The sequence below is a fragment of the Pecten maximus genome, chromosome 2 (assembly GCF_902652985.1).
Source record: "Pecten maximus chromosome 2, xPecMax1.1, whole genome shotgun sequence".
NCBI lineage: Eukaryota > Metazoa > Mollusca > Bivalvia > Pectinida > Pectinidae > Pecten > Pecten maximus.
Genome location: NC_047016.1, coordinates 50,389,093 through 50,406,296, shown reverse-complemented (window position 1 = coordinate 50,406,296; position 17,204 = coordinate 50,389,093). Strand labels below are relative to the sequence as shown.

The window sequence follows — 17,204 nt, the reverse complement described above, 5'->3', positions numbered from 1 at the left end:
CAAAACGTCCAAGGTGATACTCAGGTTATAATCAAATCTCTACTCGTCCGAGTCACTGGATGTACAGATAATTGATAATGGATAAAGACAAGTAAACTTTCTCATTAAAACATTCAGGACAGAAAGACAGCAGCAGCAGCAATATCGATGCTATCTTCAGTGAGCTGTACCTAAAATTGAATAAACAGACATGTCTTAAATATTCATAGGCATTGAAATAATTTTATTGATTATCTTGAAAAGCAACATATTGTAATGATAATGAAGACGGATTCCAAGGTATGTAGAAAGTCCTCAGATATTGCACCGTATCACGCACATATACAATACTAAAATGCGTTTATTTGCAGTTTTTTTTCAATATTTCACCATCGACTTGTGTTACATAATTCTACGTTATCCACTTACCAATCTCGAAATGAAACCCAAATAAGAGATTAATTACAAGTAAATTGACAACAGGTTTGACAAAACGAAGACAAATAATATATGGCGTCGCTAGTTGTGATATAAATATTGATTTTGAACTGTCGACATTTCGTTTTAACAATTCTGTTGGTTTATATACACTCTATAACAAAAGGAATATTTTTTTCAAAGCGAATATTCCTAAAAAGAAATTGACATAGTTTGTATATCCAAGCTGCTGTATAATTGATTATAAGGATTATTCATTGTCGTCATAACAACGAAGGAGGTTGAAGAGGATATACATAGATTTTGAATTATGACAATTTCAACTATAGTGACATTACGTTAACAAGAAGTGGATAAATTATTAGACAACACTTACCATTGTTTCAGATGCTGTCAATAATGTGATATTTGTTTCTCCATTTAACCTTTGACCTTCAAGGTCTCCCTGCAGTAAATCAAATGTTCACATTCCTTATTTAAAGATGCTACATTACCGACAAAAGATGATAACAAGAGCAGACAGTTATATATTTTTACAGTGTACATACAATACATACATTACGCAATATACCCTCTAAATGTCTGTGCTTCATTTAAATAGAGCGAATAATTGAGAAATTGTATCATAATAAATAAATTCTATCTAATTTATTATGTAACTTTCGGTCCAATAAGCAATCGTTATCCTTATCAGTTTTTACGTTTTTGTTGTTTTTTTTTACGAGGGGGGGGGGGGGGGGGGGGGTGTTTTTGTTTATTTCTTTATCTATTTATTAGTGTGTTAATCAAAATGCAAAATAACAATTGATAACACTTATCATTATTTCATTTTTGATACAGATGAATAACTGGTGATTTAATCTATTAGAAATAAATACTTTTTATTTACAGACAAGGTAATGATGATGTGATATACAGAAGACCTTCTGTGAAACAACAGGACCACTCGAGCATACTGGGTATTGCTCAAGCAATACAAGTCCCCTACCGGTCCCTACTAAAATAGTAACAGTGACCTTGACCCAAAAACACTGAAACTCGAAGTTGATCTGTAGCAACTCATACTGAAGTTACATAAAAACTTTGACCAACATATCTTGAAGCATTGCGGAAACCTAAAAGTACCTAAAGTCCCACAGTTTCACCGGCAAGGGTTTAATAAGGTACATACCAAGTGTCGCGTGAACAGAAGTAATACATCCTGGGTAATGGCATGCTGTTAAATTTGGACGAGCGACAGAACGAGTACGCTCCTGTGTAACTTATACATGCCCATTCTCCGACCTCCATCAACGGTAAATGGATACCTACAGCCAGGCAATCCGTGACTGCACATGTTGGACCCCACAAAGTACTTTTATGTATTTTCTTTCTGTCCTGGAAAGGATGTAAATACAATCTGATACACAATTGAAACAATACGTCACTGTTGATAATTTAAAGCAATGTTGTGAGACGTCATTATTACAGTTTTTGCAACGTTTGTTTTGAAATAATAACAACGAGGCCATATTATCGAACTTTGCACATGGTATAGCAAAATCTTAAAGATTATAAAGAAGCATTTAATTACCAATTCAATTACTAATATATTTTTCAAAAGGTCTCATAAGATTTCATTTTTGGAGTCCTAGGGCAATCGCAATCACAACCATTATGTGACCTCTGGGAACGATATACATATGCATGAGTAAATTACTTTTAGAAACAATTTTTCGTATTTAATTTTTAAGAAATAAAAGAGCATTTATAAACACAAACCTTTCCAGTAATCGGTGACATTATCAACACTCTTGTTCCATCATTAATTCGACTGAATGATCCGTATATGCCATCATTAATGTTGTACATGGCATGTTCAATGATGGTTTTGTCTGAAATTATAAACAAACGGAACGATTGAAAATGAATGTTTAAGATGTACATTGATATATGTCTCATAATCAGCCCAGGTATAATTTAATAATAATCTATATTGCACATTTCAATTGTACCTATCATTGCCTTCTCGCTGGAGAAAATTCGGCCATTATTCAATGTTCTCCTTTTCTTAGAACCCGTTTTATTTGTTCTTTCTTAGATTCGCTCATGAGCAGTATACCTATTCCTTACTTTATGTTCAACCCATCATTGAAACGTACATTTGATATGTATATCCTAAACGTACCATTGTTATAGACAAACTTTTGTCCAATTATATTCACTCCAGTACTGACAGCAGTTTCCACGAGGTACCGTCCTGGTTCAGCGATGACTTTTACTCCGTCTCTTTCAGGGAAGTACTCATCCAGGCTCTGGTTGATAACGGCTGCATTCTTTATACAAATAAATTGAAATACGGTGTTTACAACAATCTCAATATTTGTCATGATTATTTTTTGAATATCCTTTTTATTGAGCACATTAATTCATTTCAATTTATTATACAATATTGTACTAGATGGATAGCATTAAAAGAACAGTTCAAAGCAGTACTCAAAGAAGTTGTAAATCTTCCATGTACATATGTGCATAGTTATGAGAAGTTTGGATGAAAGCTATTGAACGAGTTATACACACATCATCTGTCTAAAATAGGCCCGGGGGGGGGGGGGGGGGGGGGGGGGGAGGGGGGGGGGGGGGTAATCATTACTAAAATGGCATACTGCCATAAATTGGCGGATCGAAGAATCTAAAACAAAAAGCCCAGACTCACAACATTTGACAGACAGACAGACAGACAGACATTGATTTCTCTATACCCTCTCCTAACTTCAGAAATTAGCTGAATAATCTCAAAATAAGCATTTTTCTTTTTTCTTTTTCTTTCTTTCTTTTTAAAAACGTGAAAACGTTGTACATTGTATACATATCGAACAAAATGAAAATATCAAATCTATCAATACTAGGAACATAACACACCCTAAATTCTTCCTCTATCCCAATGGTGAACAAACTAACCTTGTTCGGTAATGTGTCGTGGTAACCAATTTACATACCTCTTCTATAGTCGGGTGATCAATATCTCTGCCCCTAAAACCACCTCCTATATCAAGGATCTCCATAGCAAAACCGACCTGGAGCCCGATATCAAATATCATCCTTGCTTCTTTGATTGATGACGAAAATGCATCGGAACTGAGACAATTACTTCCAACATGGAAACTGTAACAAATACATGTGAAGGAGTATCTTCAATTTTGAATATTTAACAAGTTATTTCTTAGGTATAGAGCACTTTGTTCTAAGAACGAAGAAACTATAATATATGTAAAGTTATGCTGGTGATGACGAAAAACTCATATACTATCTATGTATGCTACGCACCTCACACCAACGATATTCAATCCCTTTTTCTTTGCCGATAAAAATAGATCCGAAGCTTCTTCGAGGGCACAACCAAACTTCATTCCCAAGTCATAGACTACTTTACACGTGTGTTTTGGCCGGAATCGTAGCAACAACCTGGAATGTAGTGCGTTAGTACCAGTTTAACATTTCTTAAATGTGTAGTAATACTTACCTGTAAAATAGTGCAGCAATAGTTCAGTGATACAAACATCTATAGTAATTATATGTTTGTGTTGCTGAATTACACTGTTTTAGTACTAGATGTTTGTGTTGCTGCATTGCACTTTTTTAGTACTAGATGTTTGTGTTGCTACATTACACTGTTTTAGTACATATTTGTTTGTATTGCGGTTTTATACTTAAGTTGGTTCATATTCATCTTGGTTTTTTTCTTATCAATAAATAATATATCAAAACAATCGCTGTCAATGTCAGCTTCCATTCAAATCTGCAGACTCTTTTTAAAAGGAAATCAAGCCACATATCCTATCGAAATCCTAGTTGATGCCCTTATTTATTGAACATATGTATCAACCCACCTTGCTGATTTACATATCGTCATGGTTTTGGTAAGTTCCTTTTCGCTGTCAAATGTCATCAAATCCACATTGTGTTTCAGGGCGTAAGATACATGCGAGTTTTGTTTGCACGGATTGGCATAGATGATGCGAGAGGGATCAACTCCACAGTCCAAAATCTGTTTAATCTCGCCCTATTTAACATAACAAAAGAAAGCCTTTCATTTTTTTTTATCATTTCCTTTGACATAATCACATTCTATAATAAATGCTTCAAACGGTATTTCGGGCAATACTGATCATGTGAGTGCTGTCATACTTTTCGTCATATGAAAATAAATTAATATAATATCACGTCACTGTTGTAACGTAATATTTGTGTAATACGACATCAAACTATATGTCATAATAACATGAGCGTTGTTAGTTTCAACATCCAAATGATCGAGTGATGATACTTTCATATGATATATTAAAGTGTAAGAAAATCATTTTTGAGTTGTGATTTTTTGATACATTATTGTTTAATTAAAGACAGCTACACTATAAAGATATCATTTCTTTTACAGACAAATGGGATCCTGGTGAATATAATTTAAGGATTTCTTTCCAAAAACTTTCGATATCGGATTTGTGTTAATATGGAATTGACTTATAGGTTACAGTGTGTAGTTACTGAAAAGTCCGTTCCTTTTCCTTTTAATAACTGTTATCGGGAATCTATGAAACATACGTATATATATAAATGTCTTTTGACTGTTTATATTGGCATATGAATGCATAATGCACTCCTTGATAGATTCAAGGCAGGTTATAATGGGAAAATATCTTAAGTGTATACCTTGCTTGCACAGTCAAAACTGCTCCCCAGCTTGACGAGAGTATCAACGATCTTCTTATCATTGTTGCATTTTAAAGCTGTTGAAAACAATTTAGTTTTGTGTATCAAACAATGAAAAGGGACCCAGAAACGTGTTGTTAAACTGTTATCAGTCTTTTTTCATAAGTGTCTATAACGCACAAAAGGAGCATATGTTTGACTTTATTTGACTCTAAGGCATACAGTGATTTTGTTTTCCCTATATGCCATATTTGTGTGATATTATTCACAACCACCATTTGCATTTAAAGGAATCAATGTTTTTACGTATATAAAGTCAAATCCGGTCAAACAAATTGTGTATTTTATAGACACTTGCATAACAGCATGCTTATTTTGTGCAATATATGTGATAAACATGAGCTAATTATATCCCCATGTTTTGTTGAAACGTACAGACATCTTAACAAATTACAAGTTAATAGCAAGGTCCACGGCTAGCAATGATACATACTAACAATTGATCAAGGTACTTCTGTGTCACCATTGTAGTCAATTATTGGCTTGTAAAATATCACTGGATTTGCTATTAGATGACCCTTAACTAAGTATTACAAAGACACTAGTTTTATATTATACGTCGTATAAATATAAGAAAGTATACATATACAAAGTATGATGATTAATAGGAATTAATAAAATATCTTTACCGTAGAAGAGCTCAACCCTTGGAAGTAGTTTGTACCATTTTCTGTACCTCTCCACCAACTCATCAATGTCAACTACTGCCAGGGGATCGTCTATTTCCTGCCGTTAATATTGCATGTAGAATATTCTAATATCCTAACTAATCATATGGCATTAATTAAGGTCGGCGACATCAAATACTTTATGCTAAGATATATTTATCACGGACAAAGATATGTTTCAACATACAAACTTGTACCGGTACGTATTTCATTGTTCATCGGATGAGAATGATGGCAACGACAACAAATACATATGAACAACGGTTGTTGTTTTTTTTTTAATTTTCCTTATTTTTTTTTTTTTTTTTTTAATTTTTTTTTTTCGTTTTTTGTTTTTTGTTTTTGTTTTTGTTTGTTTTTTGTTGTTGTTGCTGCTGTTGTTGTTGTTGTTGTTGTTGTTGTTATTGTTATTGTTGTTGTTGTTGTTTTTCGGACCCGGAAGAGCAGAATCGCAAAACTGTTCATTGCAATCATAGGGAAAATATAATTGTGCATTTAAATTGTAATAAACAAATAATCTTTTAATCCTTATTTTGAATATTTAAACAATCTGAGGACAGTGTCACATACGTTGACGCACTTAAATTATAGCGGATTATAGTGTGGGAGTGTTACTACTCATTACTCACGGATGTAAAAGTTGTCGGGCTCTTTGTTGCTATATTTATAAACGCACGTGACCACAGCGATAATCCAGCAGTCCAGAAGAAGGTATGTGAAGATGATTATTCGCGGATATTTCTGACGAGGCGATTTGGTGTCGTAGAATGCGAGGCGTGCTCGGGACCCGGTCAGGACACGAGTATGAATAACGTACTTCGTACTATTTAAGGGTTAACTGTAATATTTTTTTTACGTTATTGGGCAATAACACAAAAAACTGCGGTGTACTCTGAATAAACCGCGAAGCGGATTATGAAAAGAGTACACCCCAGTTTTTTTTGTGTGTTATTGCTCAATAACGTAAAAAAAATATTACAGTTAACCCTTATAATTTAATTAACAACGATAAGAGACATTTTCATTAAGTTTAACATGTTTATTTTGCTCCAGATATTTAAAAACACATCTATAAACACAAAATCCCGTGAACAACGATTACTCCGCTGACGTCACAGTTTATTTTTTTTATGTTATGAGATGATAACATAATTTTTTGAGCCAATGAAAATGCTTGTTACAAGCAAAATTAAATTATACATTCGTAAAGATAAAATATGCCCAAAAAGTTAGTAAGATCAATAGTATTCAACGCCAACTACCTAACTGAACAATTATAGCATTGTAATATTCAACAGAAATGCTGAAGGACCGTACTGGTCTGTAACTCTCCTGTTTGTTTATACATTAAATGATGAACAAGAACATGAACAAAAACAAACAAAAACTTAAATATTGATATTCGAAAAGAATTGTCTTAATTGAAGGTTCCACTGATCGTAGAACATGATTTTCTTCCCCAATAAGATAGTATGTGAGCCGATCTTACCAGTTCTGTTTGGTAGTTAATCTGACGCTGGATATATTCTCTGTGTGAACATCTAACTTTCACAATCTGTAAGTCATCCTCTTCCATTGCCCTTAAGTCTGAAAGCAATTAAAAGGTATTTATGTCTATGATTTAATTACGTGTCATCAAATAGTGCACCACACAACACAAAATAAAGTCTCACAAAGTTTCCACAAATTGTTCAAAGTAATTGTAACGGCGCCGACTGTTAAACTCTACATGGTGATGTAGGTGTGGATTGTTTTGTTTATTAGTTTGTTTGGATTTAACGCCACATCGACGGCTCTCGTCATTTAGGGCCATGATGATTCATTTACTATCTTTCGAACAAACGCGTGGGTGGCGAAGACAACAATCAGGTTAAATGTTCATTTTTAAAAGCACTCGGATTATACATTTAGATCATTAAAATAAAAAAGGCGTTAAAATGATAAGAGATAATAAATAGATGATATGGACTTTGTGAATACAAATGTATATAACATCAAAGGGAATAAAATGGCTAAATGAAATAACCACACTTCGATTAAGATTGGCTAAGAATGGCTATTTATTCGAAACAAGATGTAAGCTAGGTAGCTGAAAGTGACATTATATATACAATCTAAATCTAAATGAACCCCCAACATTATTGAAATATCTATGGGAAGATCTTTAGATACTTTAAAAACTACCCTCTTACAAAATTACAACAATAGGTTAAATGATAGAATATATATACTAATGATGATATAATTTGAGAATCAATACCGTAGTATATCATAATTTAAGTAAAAGCTGGAAACTACCCATTAATTACAGGGAACCTCTTATCTCTAATACTCTCTAAATACAAATGAGCCGCAGGAAATATGCTATGCACGTAAGCTAGTTTGTTTTGAAGACTAACGGACGGGCGATTAAAGTTACGCATCAGAAGCCCAAAGTCGACTATACGCACTGGTTGTTTCCGCAGAGGCAACGAAATGGAATGGGTAAAAACCCAACGTCATCTACGATTTACAGAGACAACGTGAGTCTGTTGGACAAAACTTAAATATAATTTAAACGTGAAAAGCAATCATGAAATGGCAGTGCAACTTCTCGGTATTTAATAGACAAATCCATGCTTTTCGGTTTGTCATCCGGAGATGTAATTTGGCGCTCGCATGGTTGGTTCACATTCCATTTTTAGATATTAATGACGTACTTCACTTATGAATGTTGACGTAACTGAGCTGGTTTGACGGAAATTAAACGAAGATAAATCCTCAAGAGATTATGAAGTTTAACTTGATAAAGTTATATATATATATATATATATATATACAAAACATAGCGAGATTTTAATTTGTCTACGTTCATGTTCCATCTAACCTGTGTAAGCTCCAAGGGTCTTCATATAAATCTATATTTTTGTTCGTATTTTATAGGTTTAAAGTTAGACTAACGGTTACGTCCTTCTTTGGATGTTCTCTGTTTTTTGTTGTTTTTTGTTGTTGTTGGTTTTTTTATAAGACATTACGACACCCTGCCAGTATATAGAGATACGTAAAAAGTCTTGCAGGTATAATTGGAACTATCTTGTGCTTTACTCTCCACAGAGAGAAGAACAAAACAGTCAAAATATGACAAAGCATTTTGTAAAATATTTCGAGCATGTACCGACAGATTATTCGAGATAATTCTTACCGACAGATTACTCGAGATAATTCTTACCGACAGATTACTCGAGATAATTCTTTCCGACAGATTATTCGAGATAATTCTTACCGACAGATTACTCGAGATAATTCTTACCGACAGATTACTCGAGATAACTCTTACCGACAGATTACTCGAGATAATTCTTACCGACAGATTACTCGAGATAATTCTTACCGACATATTACTCGAGATAATTCTTACCGACAGATTACTCGAGATAATTCTTACCGACAGATTACTCGAGATAATTCTTACCGACAGATTACTCGAGATAATTCTTACCGACAGATTACTCGAGATAATTCTTACCGACAGATTACTCGAGATAACTCTTACCGACAGATTATTCGAGATAATTCTTACCGACAGATTATTCGGGATAATTCTTACCGACAGATTACTCGAGATAATTCTTACCGACAGATTACTCGAGATAATTCTTACCGACAGATTACTCGAGATAATTCTTACCGACAGATTATTCGAGATAATTCTTACCGACAGATTACTCGAGATATTTCTTACCGACAGATTACTCGAGACTCGAGATAACTCTTACCGACAGATTACTCGAGATAACTCTTACCGACATATTACTCGAGATAATTCTTACCGACAGATTACTCGAGATAATTCTTACCGACAGATTATTCGAGATAATTCTTACCGACAGATTACTCGAGATAATTCTTACCCACAGATTATTCGAGATAATTCTTACCGACAGATTACTCGAGATAATTCTTACCGACAGATTATTCGAGATAACTCTTACCGACAGATTATTCGAGATAACTCTTACCGACAGATTATTCGAGATAACTCTTACCGACAGATTATTCGAGATAACTCTTACCGACAGATTATTCGAGATAATTCTTTCCGACAGATTATTCGAGATAATTCTAACCGACAGATTACTCGAGACTCGAGATAATTCTTACCGACAGATTACTCGAGATAATTCTTACCGACAGATTATTCGAGATAATTCTTACCGACAGATTACTCGAGATAATTCTTACCGACAGATTATTGGAGATAATTCTTACCGACAGATTACTCGAGATAATTCTTACCGACAGATTACTCGAGATAATTCTTACCGACAGATTACTCGAGATAATTCTTACCGACAGATTATTCGAGATAACTCTTACCGAAAGATTACTCGAGATAATTCTTACCGACAGATTACTCGAGATAATTCTTACCGACAGATTATTCGAGATAATTCTTACCGACAGATTATTCGGGATAATTCTTACCGACAGATTATTCGAGACTCGAGATAATTCTTACCGACAGATTATTCGAGATAATTCTTACCGACAGATTACACGAGATATTTCTTACCGACAGATTACACGAGATATTTCTTACCGACAGATTACTCGAGATAATTCTTACGGACAGATTATTCGAGATAATTCTTACCGACAGATTACTCGAGATAATTCTTACCGACAGATTATTCGAGATAATCCGTTTGTATATATCAAATATGTTTATATATAGTACATAACTATATTGAGTTTTTTTTGGAATATCGGAACCCTTAATAATAGTTAAAATGAAATCAAAATACGATTTGTTTTATCAAATATCCTTTTTGATTGTGTATATATCTTGTTTACAAACTGAAATATTCACCAGACTATTTCTGCAGTACGAAAAATTCTACACTTCGTAAACACAGTATGGCTATTGATTTTGTGCTCTGTTACTGTTCAGATTTTATCGTATTGTTTTATCAAGTATAAATTTTAGCCTGGTATCGAGCTACAAATCTCCGAACCACATACATTATAACACATATCTCTCAAAATATCTGTCTTTTTTATTGTTTTTTTTTTTTCAGCATATCAATTGGAAATAAAATGTGGCTGCCTGTGTGACTCAGATCCTTTAACAGGATTATTTACTGTGTACATCTATAACAATGTAGTATTATAGTATTATCATAAGATAATCATAATATTCAATATTTCTTATAATATTTTCATTCTGAAACATGCTGTAATAAATATTTTGATGGAATATTGCTCAGATGTAATCCACTACACAATTACACAATTACACAATTAATTAATTTTTTTAAATCGTTAAAATATTAAAAACACCTCACCTTCGACAGAGCTATTTTTTCAAATCATCTTCTTCAACAAGTAAGGTTATGAAGGTCAGCGAAACAAGTTAGTTATAGCTATTGTTGTGTCAGTCAGTGCTTACACATTTTTGTTGATTTGTCACGGTTTAAATGTAAACAATACTAGAAGCATTACATCATACCCACCTCTGTCAGAAGTAGGACTTCTCTATCGAACGACAATCCTAACGAGATGTAAGGTGGTCGAGTCAGGTCCGTCGGCGGTCCTCTTCGTTCCACTGAAGAACGCGTGTGTAATGTCAGTTTCAAAGCTGCGGTATTTATACTGTTTCAAGCGTCGAATCTATCGCATTCCTGCTCTTCTGTCAATCACATTTCCATATTTAGGTATAACTTCTCTATAACATAAAACATATTCAAGCCAGTCGGTAATTAAGTTACAAACTAAAATTGTCACATGTGTCATAGCGTAACTGCGCATAATACATATTATGTGTTCCAGAATTTTATTATTTGATATAGAAAATTAATCCGCACACCGTGGATATTTTTATTGACGTTATTTAAGAGGAATTAATGGGAAGAAAAACACATGATACGTCTGGATGGCTGCATGAAGGAGACATTGTTATCCGCCATTATGATAACTAATGAAATACTTCTAGTCTATAACAAAGACGGACGCTTAAGCTTCTTTTGAATGACGTACTTAGTTATCTAACATTGCTAACTATGTAATGACGCAGGCCAAGAAAAGTCAGAAAGGTGAGTAGAAACTATTTCATTTAAACATGTCATTAGCCCATCAGTTAAAAAAAATTACGTCGCCGTTTTTAACGCAGCCATTTCATGCTTTCAACGATTCAGTGCTAGTCAGTATTCATTAAGGCTTATCCAAACACAATATTAAAATATCTCACACAACGTATTTTATTTATTTATTTGTTTGTTGTGAACTTGTTTTTTTTTTTTAAATTTGATACTGCAAAATATGAAAATAACTAGCCTTTTACATCTTGCAGAGTTTGATATTTTTTTTTCGATCAATCTAAAGTTCTTGATCGCATCCTGTAATCAACATCTGAGGTCCTTGGAGTACTAGTCGTTGTCGAATCGTAGAAGAATGAATTATCTATATGACGTAGTTTAATTCAGTTTGCCTCTACAGTATGTAACTTTCAGTGCTTTTAATAGCTGTTAATATCCTTTTTGTTTTTTTAAATTCATCTATCTAGTCGCTCCGTATTGTCGGTCTGTGTGTTTGCATAATGTGTTTACATACTGATACGGAGTCCGAAGTTTCATGCTATTTTCCTGTAATGCACAGAGTCATTTTGCCTTTAAACCGAAGCGGAAAGTCATTCAATGCTTAAGTGATGAGTTCCACGTCTTACTAATAAATTCTGGTAAAACCATATCTATGGTTAAGACAACCATTTTCAGCTTTTCTATTGTCGTTGTATAAACTGAAGCAAAAGCAAGCTGGTGAAATTATCATTATTAGTCCCCTACCGTTGAAACCGGCCTGGATGACGAAACGTTTCCTCTCCGTCCGTCATGAACGAACGTACGTAACCTAAATTTTGTCAGCGATCTAGTGGATTCATTCCTTAAGGGACTTTGGATCAAACTTCGCACATTGATATAGGGATATAATATCTCAGATGATTGGGAGTTTCAGAGGTTTTAGGCCAAGGTCAAGGGTCACTATCAATAATTTTAGCGGGGGCCGATAGGGTTAGCAATACTAAGTCTCCTATTGGGGACATTGCCCCGTATGGTAAAGTGATATTATAGCGACCAATAAATAGAACCAAATCAAAAATAGATTGTGGGTTTCCCCCGTTTAGACAGAAGATTTAATAGGAAGGTAAATGCGTCGGGGCCTACTGATTGGATATTCAGGTGAGAGAAGTTTCCAAAGCTTTATGTGTTGGCTGGGCAATACATGTAGATGTTAAAAAAAATTATAGACTGTTTTTGTCAGGGAAATTAATTAAGTGTGTAATTTGTGGTCAATTTAGGTGAATTTTTGGTGCTGAATTCAATACAAGATGGTGGCGGCCCCGTATAAAAGAAGGTTCAAATTGCAGAATTTTTAAATATTCTATTTACAGTTTTGCGACATGACATTCTCCTAGGGCTAGAGGACCAGTGTTGAAAACTCCATTTAAGCAGGACAGTGGTAAACGTTAACATTATCGTCTATGGGAAATCATTTGGTTCCGTGGTTCCTATATAAACATTTACTTTAACGCACTCATTCTAAACACCTAAGAGGCCCCGGTGGCCGAGTGGTTAAGGCGTCCGGACACTTTAACACTAGCCCTCCACCTCTGGGTTGCGAGTTCGAAACCTACGTGGGGCAGTTGCCAGGTACTGACCGTAGGCCGGTGGTTTTTCCTCTGGGTACTCCGGCTTTCCTCCACCTCCCAAACCTGGCACGTCCTTAAATGACCCTGACTGTTAATAGGACGTTAAACAAAAACAAACCAAACTAAACACCTAAGGTAAGGCAAGATGACCTTCACTGATATGCACGCGGCTAATTAAACGGGTATCAAAGTCTTTGTTAAAGCGATATCAATATCGAGGGTTAGACAAGGGTGAACCCTTTACACTATTTAAGTAACTAATATGACAACGAGTACAACTTGATCAGAAAAAAAATTATTCAGGGTTTTTGTTTGGATTGGTGAACGTCCTATTAACAGATAAAGCCATTTCTATTTATGGGAGAGGTATGGCTGTGGTGAATGTGGGTGTTTTGGGAGGCTGCGATATGTTCGTGTTTGTCTCCGACTTCATTAAAGCAGAAGCCGAAGACACCCAGCAGACCATCTGCCCCGGTCAATTATACTGACGATGGGCGAACCAATCGTCCCGCTCCCAAAATGCCGAGCGCTAAGCAGAAGTTGCATCATGCATGTCTCGACCATAGGACAGAACCCAAAGACGTCATCACAGGGGCGAATGCTTAACTAAAGGTCGGCGAAGCAGTGTCAAAGGAGACATTAGGAAGGAGAAAGTTGTAAAGAAAGAAGAGAAAAGATAAAATCTCAAATTTAGTCGCCTCTTACAATCATGAAATCGGGGCAGCAGGTACTATTCTTACGCCCTACCTGCAGGGCTAATGTCAAGATATACAGAGCGAACTTCTTGGCCTTTATCAGGATAATCCTCAATCGTATGTTTAATAACAATCATTGTTATTTTCTGTCTGATACTTTTTATTTCATCTTGATAAGTTCACTGATGACAAAGGTTGAATTGATCGTATAATTAAAATAAAAGCAGAATTTAAAAATTTAACTCAATATCGGAAATTCTAAAGTTACGTAATACCCAAAACCTGGTCTTAGAAAAGTCAGCCTTCTGCTTAATGGCCTTGGAAAGAATTACCTACTTTATTTCACGGCATGTCATAAGAGGCGAGTAATTTTTTTTTTTTATATATATATATATTGTTTTAGTGTGTGTGTTTTTTTTATACATAATCAATTTTGAAAACTTTGTTAACGTTAAATAGATCACTTTTCTTTTTTTCTTCCCTTATGTTCATATAAAATGGAACTTTGATATAGGTTATAGAAGTAAGCTTGTGAAGACTACTTTATGGGAGGTAATTTTCAATACAGTAAAAACCCTTAAAGATAACATTATTCTTTGGCTGGCAAATTGAATATTTATAAAACCAGATATTATTTTGTTGATCTATCGGAGTACGTGTACCGGTAACAGATGGAAATGGAAAGCATATTGCACATTAATGCATATTCAAAAAATAAATAGGTTTTTAAACATATCCCAGACACATTTTCCGACATTAAAATAAAATAGAATAATAATAATAATAATAATAATAAAAATACGAGTTATGACCTAGATGGAGGTAGTGGAAGGCTTGTTATGGTGGATAACGTGTCTTGTATACTTCACAGATAGTCGACACTGCTGGTTGCAGTAACCTGTCTGTTTTAATTCATTAGTGACATATTTCAGATAATACATAATTAAATTATTATGTATTTGACGTTCTTTTGAAATTCAGAATTTAAACTTATTAAATTCATTAAATAATTGGGCTATTGCACCTCCTCATGTTTATTTTGGCATTTTCTTTCGACCTTTTTTTAAAGTTAGCTTGGTCACCTCCAAGGTATTCAACATTTCAGCATTACTGATAAGTTATAGAAGAAAGGAACGCCTGCATGATGCAGCTTAATTCAGTTTTGGATCCTACTGTTTCTAAGCCTCAATTATATTAATGGGGCATTCCATCGTTGAAATCAGTTTATGCTATAAAAACAAAAGTAAACGGGAATCTTGAATTTTTCTTAATTAGTAAGTTATAAACTTTACCGTAATACAACGCCCAAAGCCCGAAGATAACCCAAAGTTTTTAGAAATAAAAGGTTTTTGAAAATGTCACTTCGATCCGAAGTGCGAAAATTAATTGCCGCCAACAACTATCAATACGAGCATGCGCAGACAAGTTCACGAACAGAAACAAAAATGGCGTAAACGGCTCCCTGAGTTAGCGTTTACCTAATGGGTCAATCGACAAGATAATGAGGACACGACAAGATAGCGAACGCCATATAAACTCTTATAAATATCGGCAACTAGTTGGAAAGATGAAAGAGAGCGTCAGTCGAGTCGAAACGAGGAATTCGCAATGCTTCTGGAAAGTTCTCCGGGATATACTGCATGATAGTCGAATCAACAGACTGACAGGTTTGTAATGAAGTTCTGCTCGAAGTTAGGCTTGTTACCATGCTGACACATCACATATATACCTCATCGAACCACAATAAATGATTTTACAAGTATGCAGTGTATTTGTTTTATCTTTAGACATTTCCTTCATTTACATTCATGTACACATCAGTTTTTGTAAACACGGCTGCCGCTCACAAAAACCGTACACCCACTGTATATCACTGTATATTCTGTGATAAACTTTACCCTATCGATGGAGGCGTGGTCAATTATTCCCATGCGGATGCAGAGTGGCAGAGTTTTGCGGATTTTCTGTACAAATATGATATCTATTCCATCACAGTTGATAATAAATATGAGTGTAAGCTTCTTTTATTCATTAATCTTTTAAATTACTGTGCAACACACATCTGGGGTTCGAACGAAGGATTGCCCCTTTAATCAATCTTGTTGACCAAGTGGAAGTGCACTTCGAGTTTAACCATGAGAGGAAACCGCAGCACCTAAACACCTAAGAGGCCCCGGTGGCCGAGTGGTTAAGGTGTCCCGACACTTTATCACTTGCCCTCCACCTCTGGGTTGCGAGTTCGAAACCTACGTGGGGCAGGTGCCAGGTACTGACCGTTGGCCGGTGGTTTTTCTCCGGGTACTCCGGCTTTCCTCCACCTCCAAAACCTGGCACGTCCTTAAATGACCCTGACTGTTAATAGGACGTTAAACAAAAACAAACCAAAGTAAACACCTAAGGTAAGGCAAGATGCTTTGTTAAAGCGATATCAATATCGAGGGTTAGACAAGGGTGAACCCTTTACATTATTTAAGTAACTAATATGACAACGAGTACAACTTGATCAGAAAAAAAATTATTCAGGGTTTTTGTTTGGATTGGTGAACGTCCTATCAACAGATAAAGCCATTTCTATTTATGGGAGAGGTATGGCTGTGGTGAATGTGGGTGTTTTGGGAGGCTGCGATATGTTCGTGTTTGTCTCCGACTTCATTAAAGCAGAAGCCGAAGACACCCAGCAGACCATCTGCCCCGGTCAAATTATACTGACGATAGGCGAACCAATCGTCACGCTCCCAAAATGTCGAGCGCTTAGCAGGAGTTGCATCTACCATTTTCATTGACTCTGGTACATGCATGTCTCGGCCATGGGACAGAACCCAAAGCAGTCATCACAGGGGCGAATGCTTAGCTAAAGGTCGGCGAGACAGTGTCAAAGGAGACATTAGGAAGGAGAAAGTTGTAAATGAAGAAGAGAAAAGATCAAATCTCAAATTTAGTCGCCTCTTACAATCATGAAATCGGGGCAGCAGGTACTATTCTTACGCCCTACCT

General features: G+C 35.2%; 1 protein-coding gene across 1 annotated transcript; it reads right to left on the bottom strand.

Annotated features, from left to right (window-relative positions):
• Positions 1 to 2,525: 2,525 nt before the first annotated feature.
• On the bottom strand, positions 2,526 to 16,984 carry LOC117343595 (ornithine decarboxylase-like). Its single transcript, XM_033906030.1, has 8 exons — positions 16,894 to 16,984; positions 7,324 to 7,421; positions 5,796 to 5,892; positions 5,107 to 5,183; positions 4,287 to 4,459; positions 3,724 to 3,861; positions 3,396 to 3,561; positions 2,526 to 2,732 (listed from the first exon to the last, which is right to left on the bottom strand). Exons 1-8 carry the CDS (start codon positions 16,982 to 16,984, stop codon positions 2,526 to 2,528), a joined length of 1,047 nt encoding a protein of 348 aa, XP_033761921.1.
• Between the last annotated feature and the right edge of the window lie 220 nt (positions 16,985 to 17,204).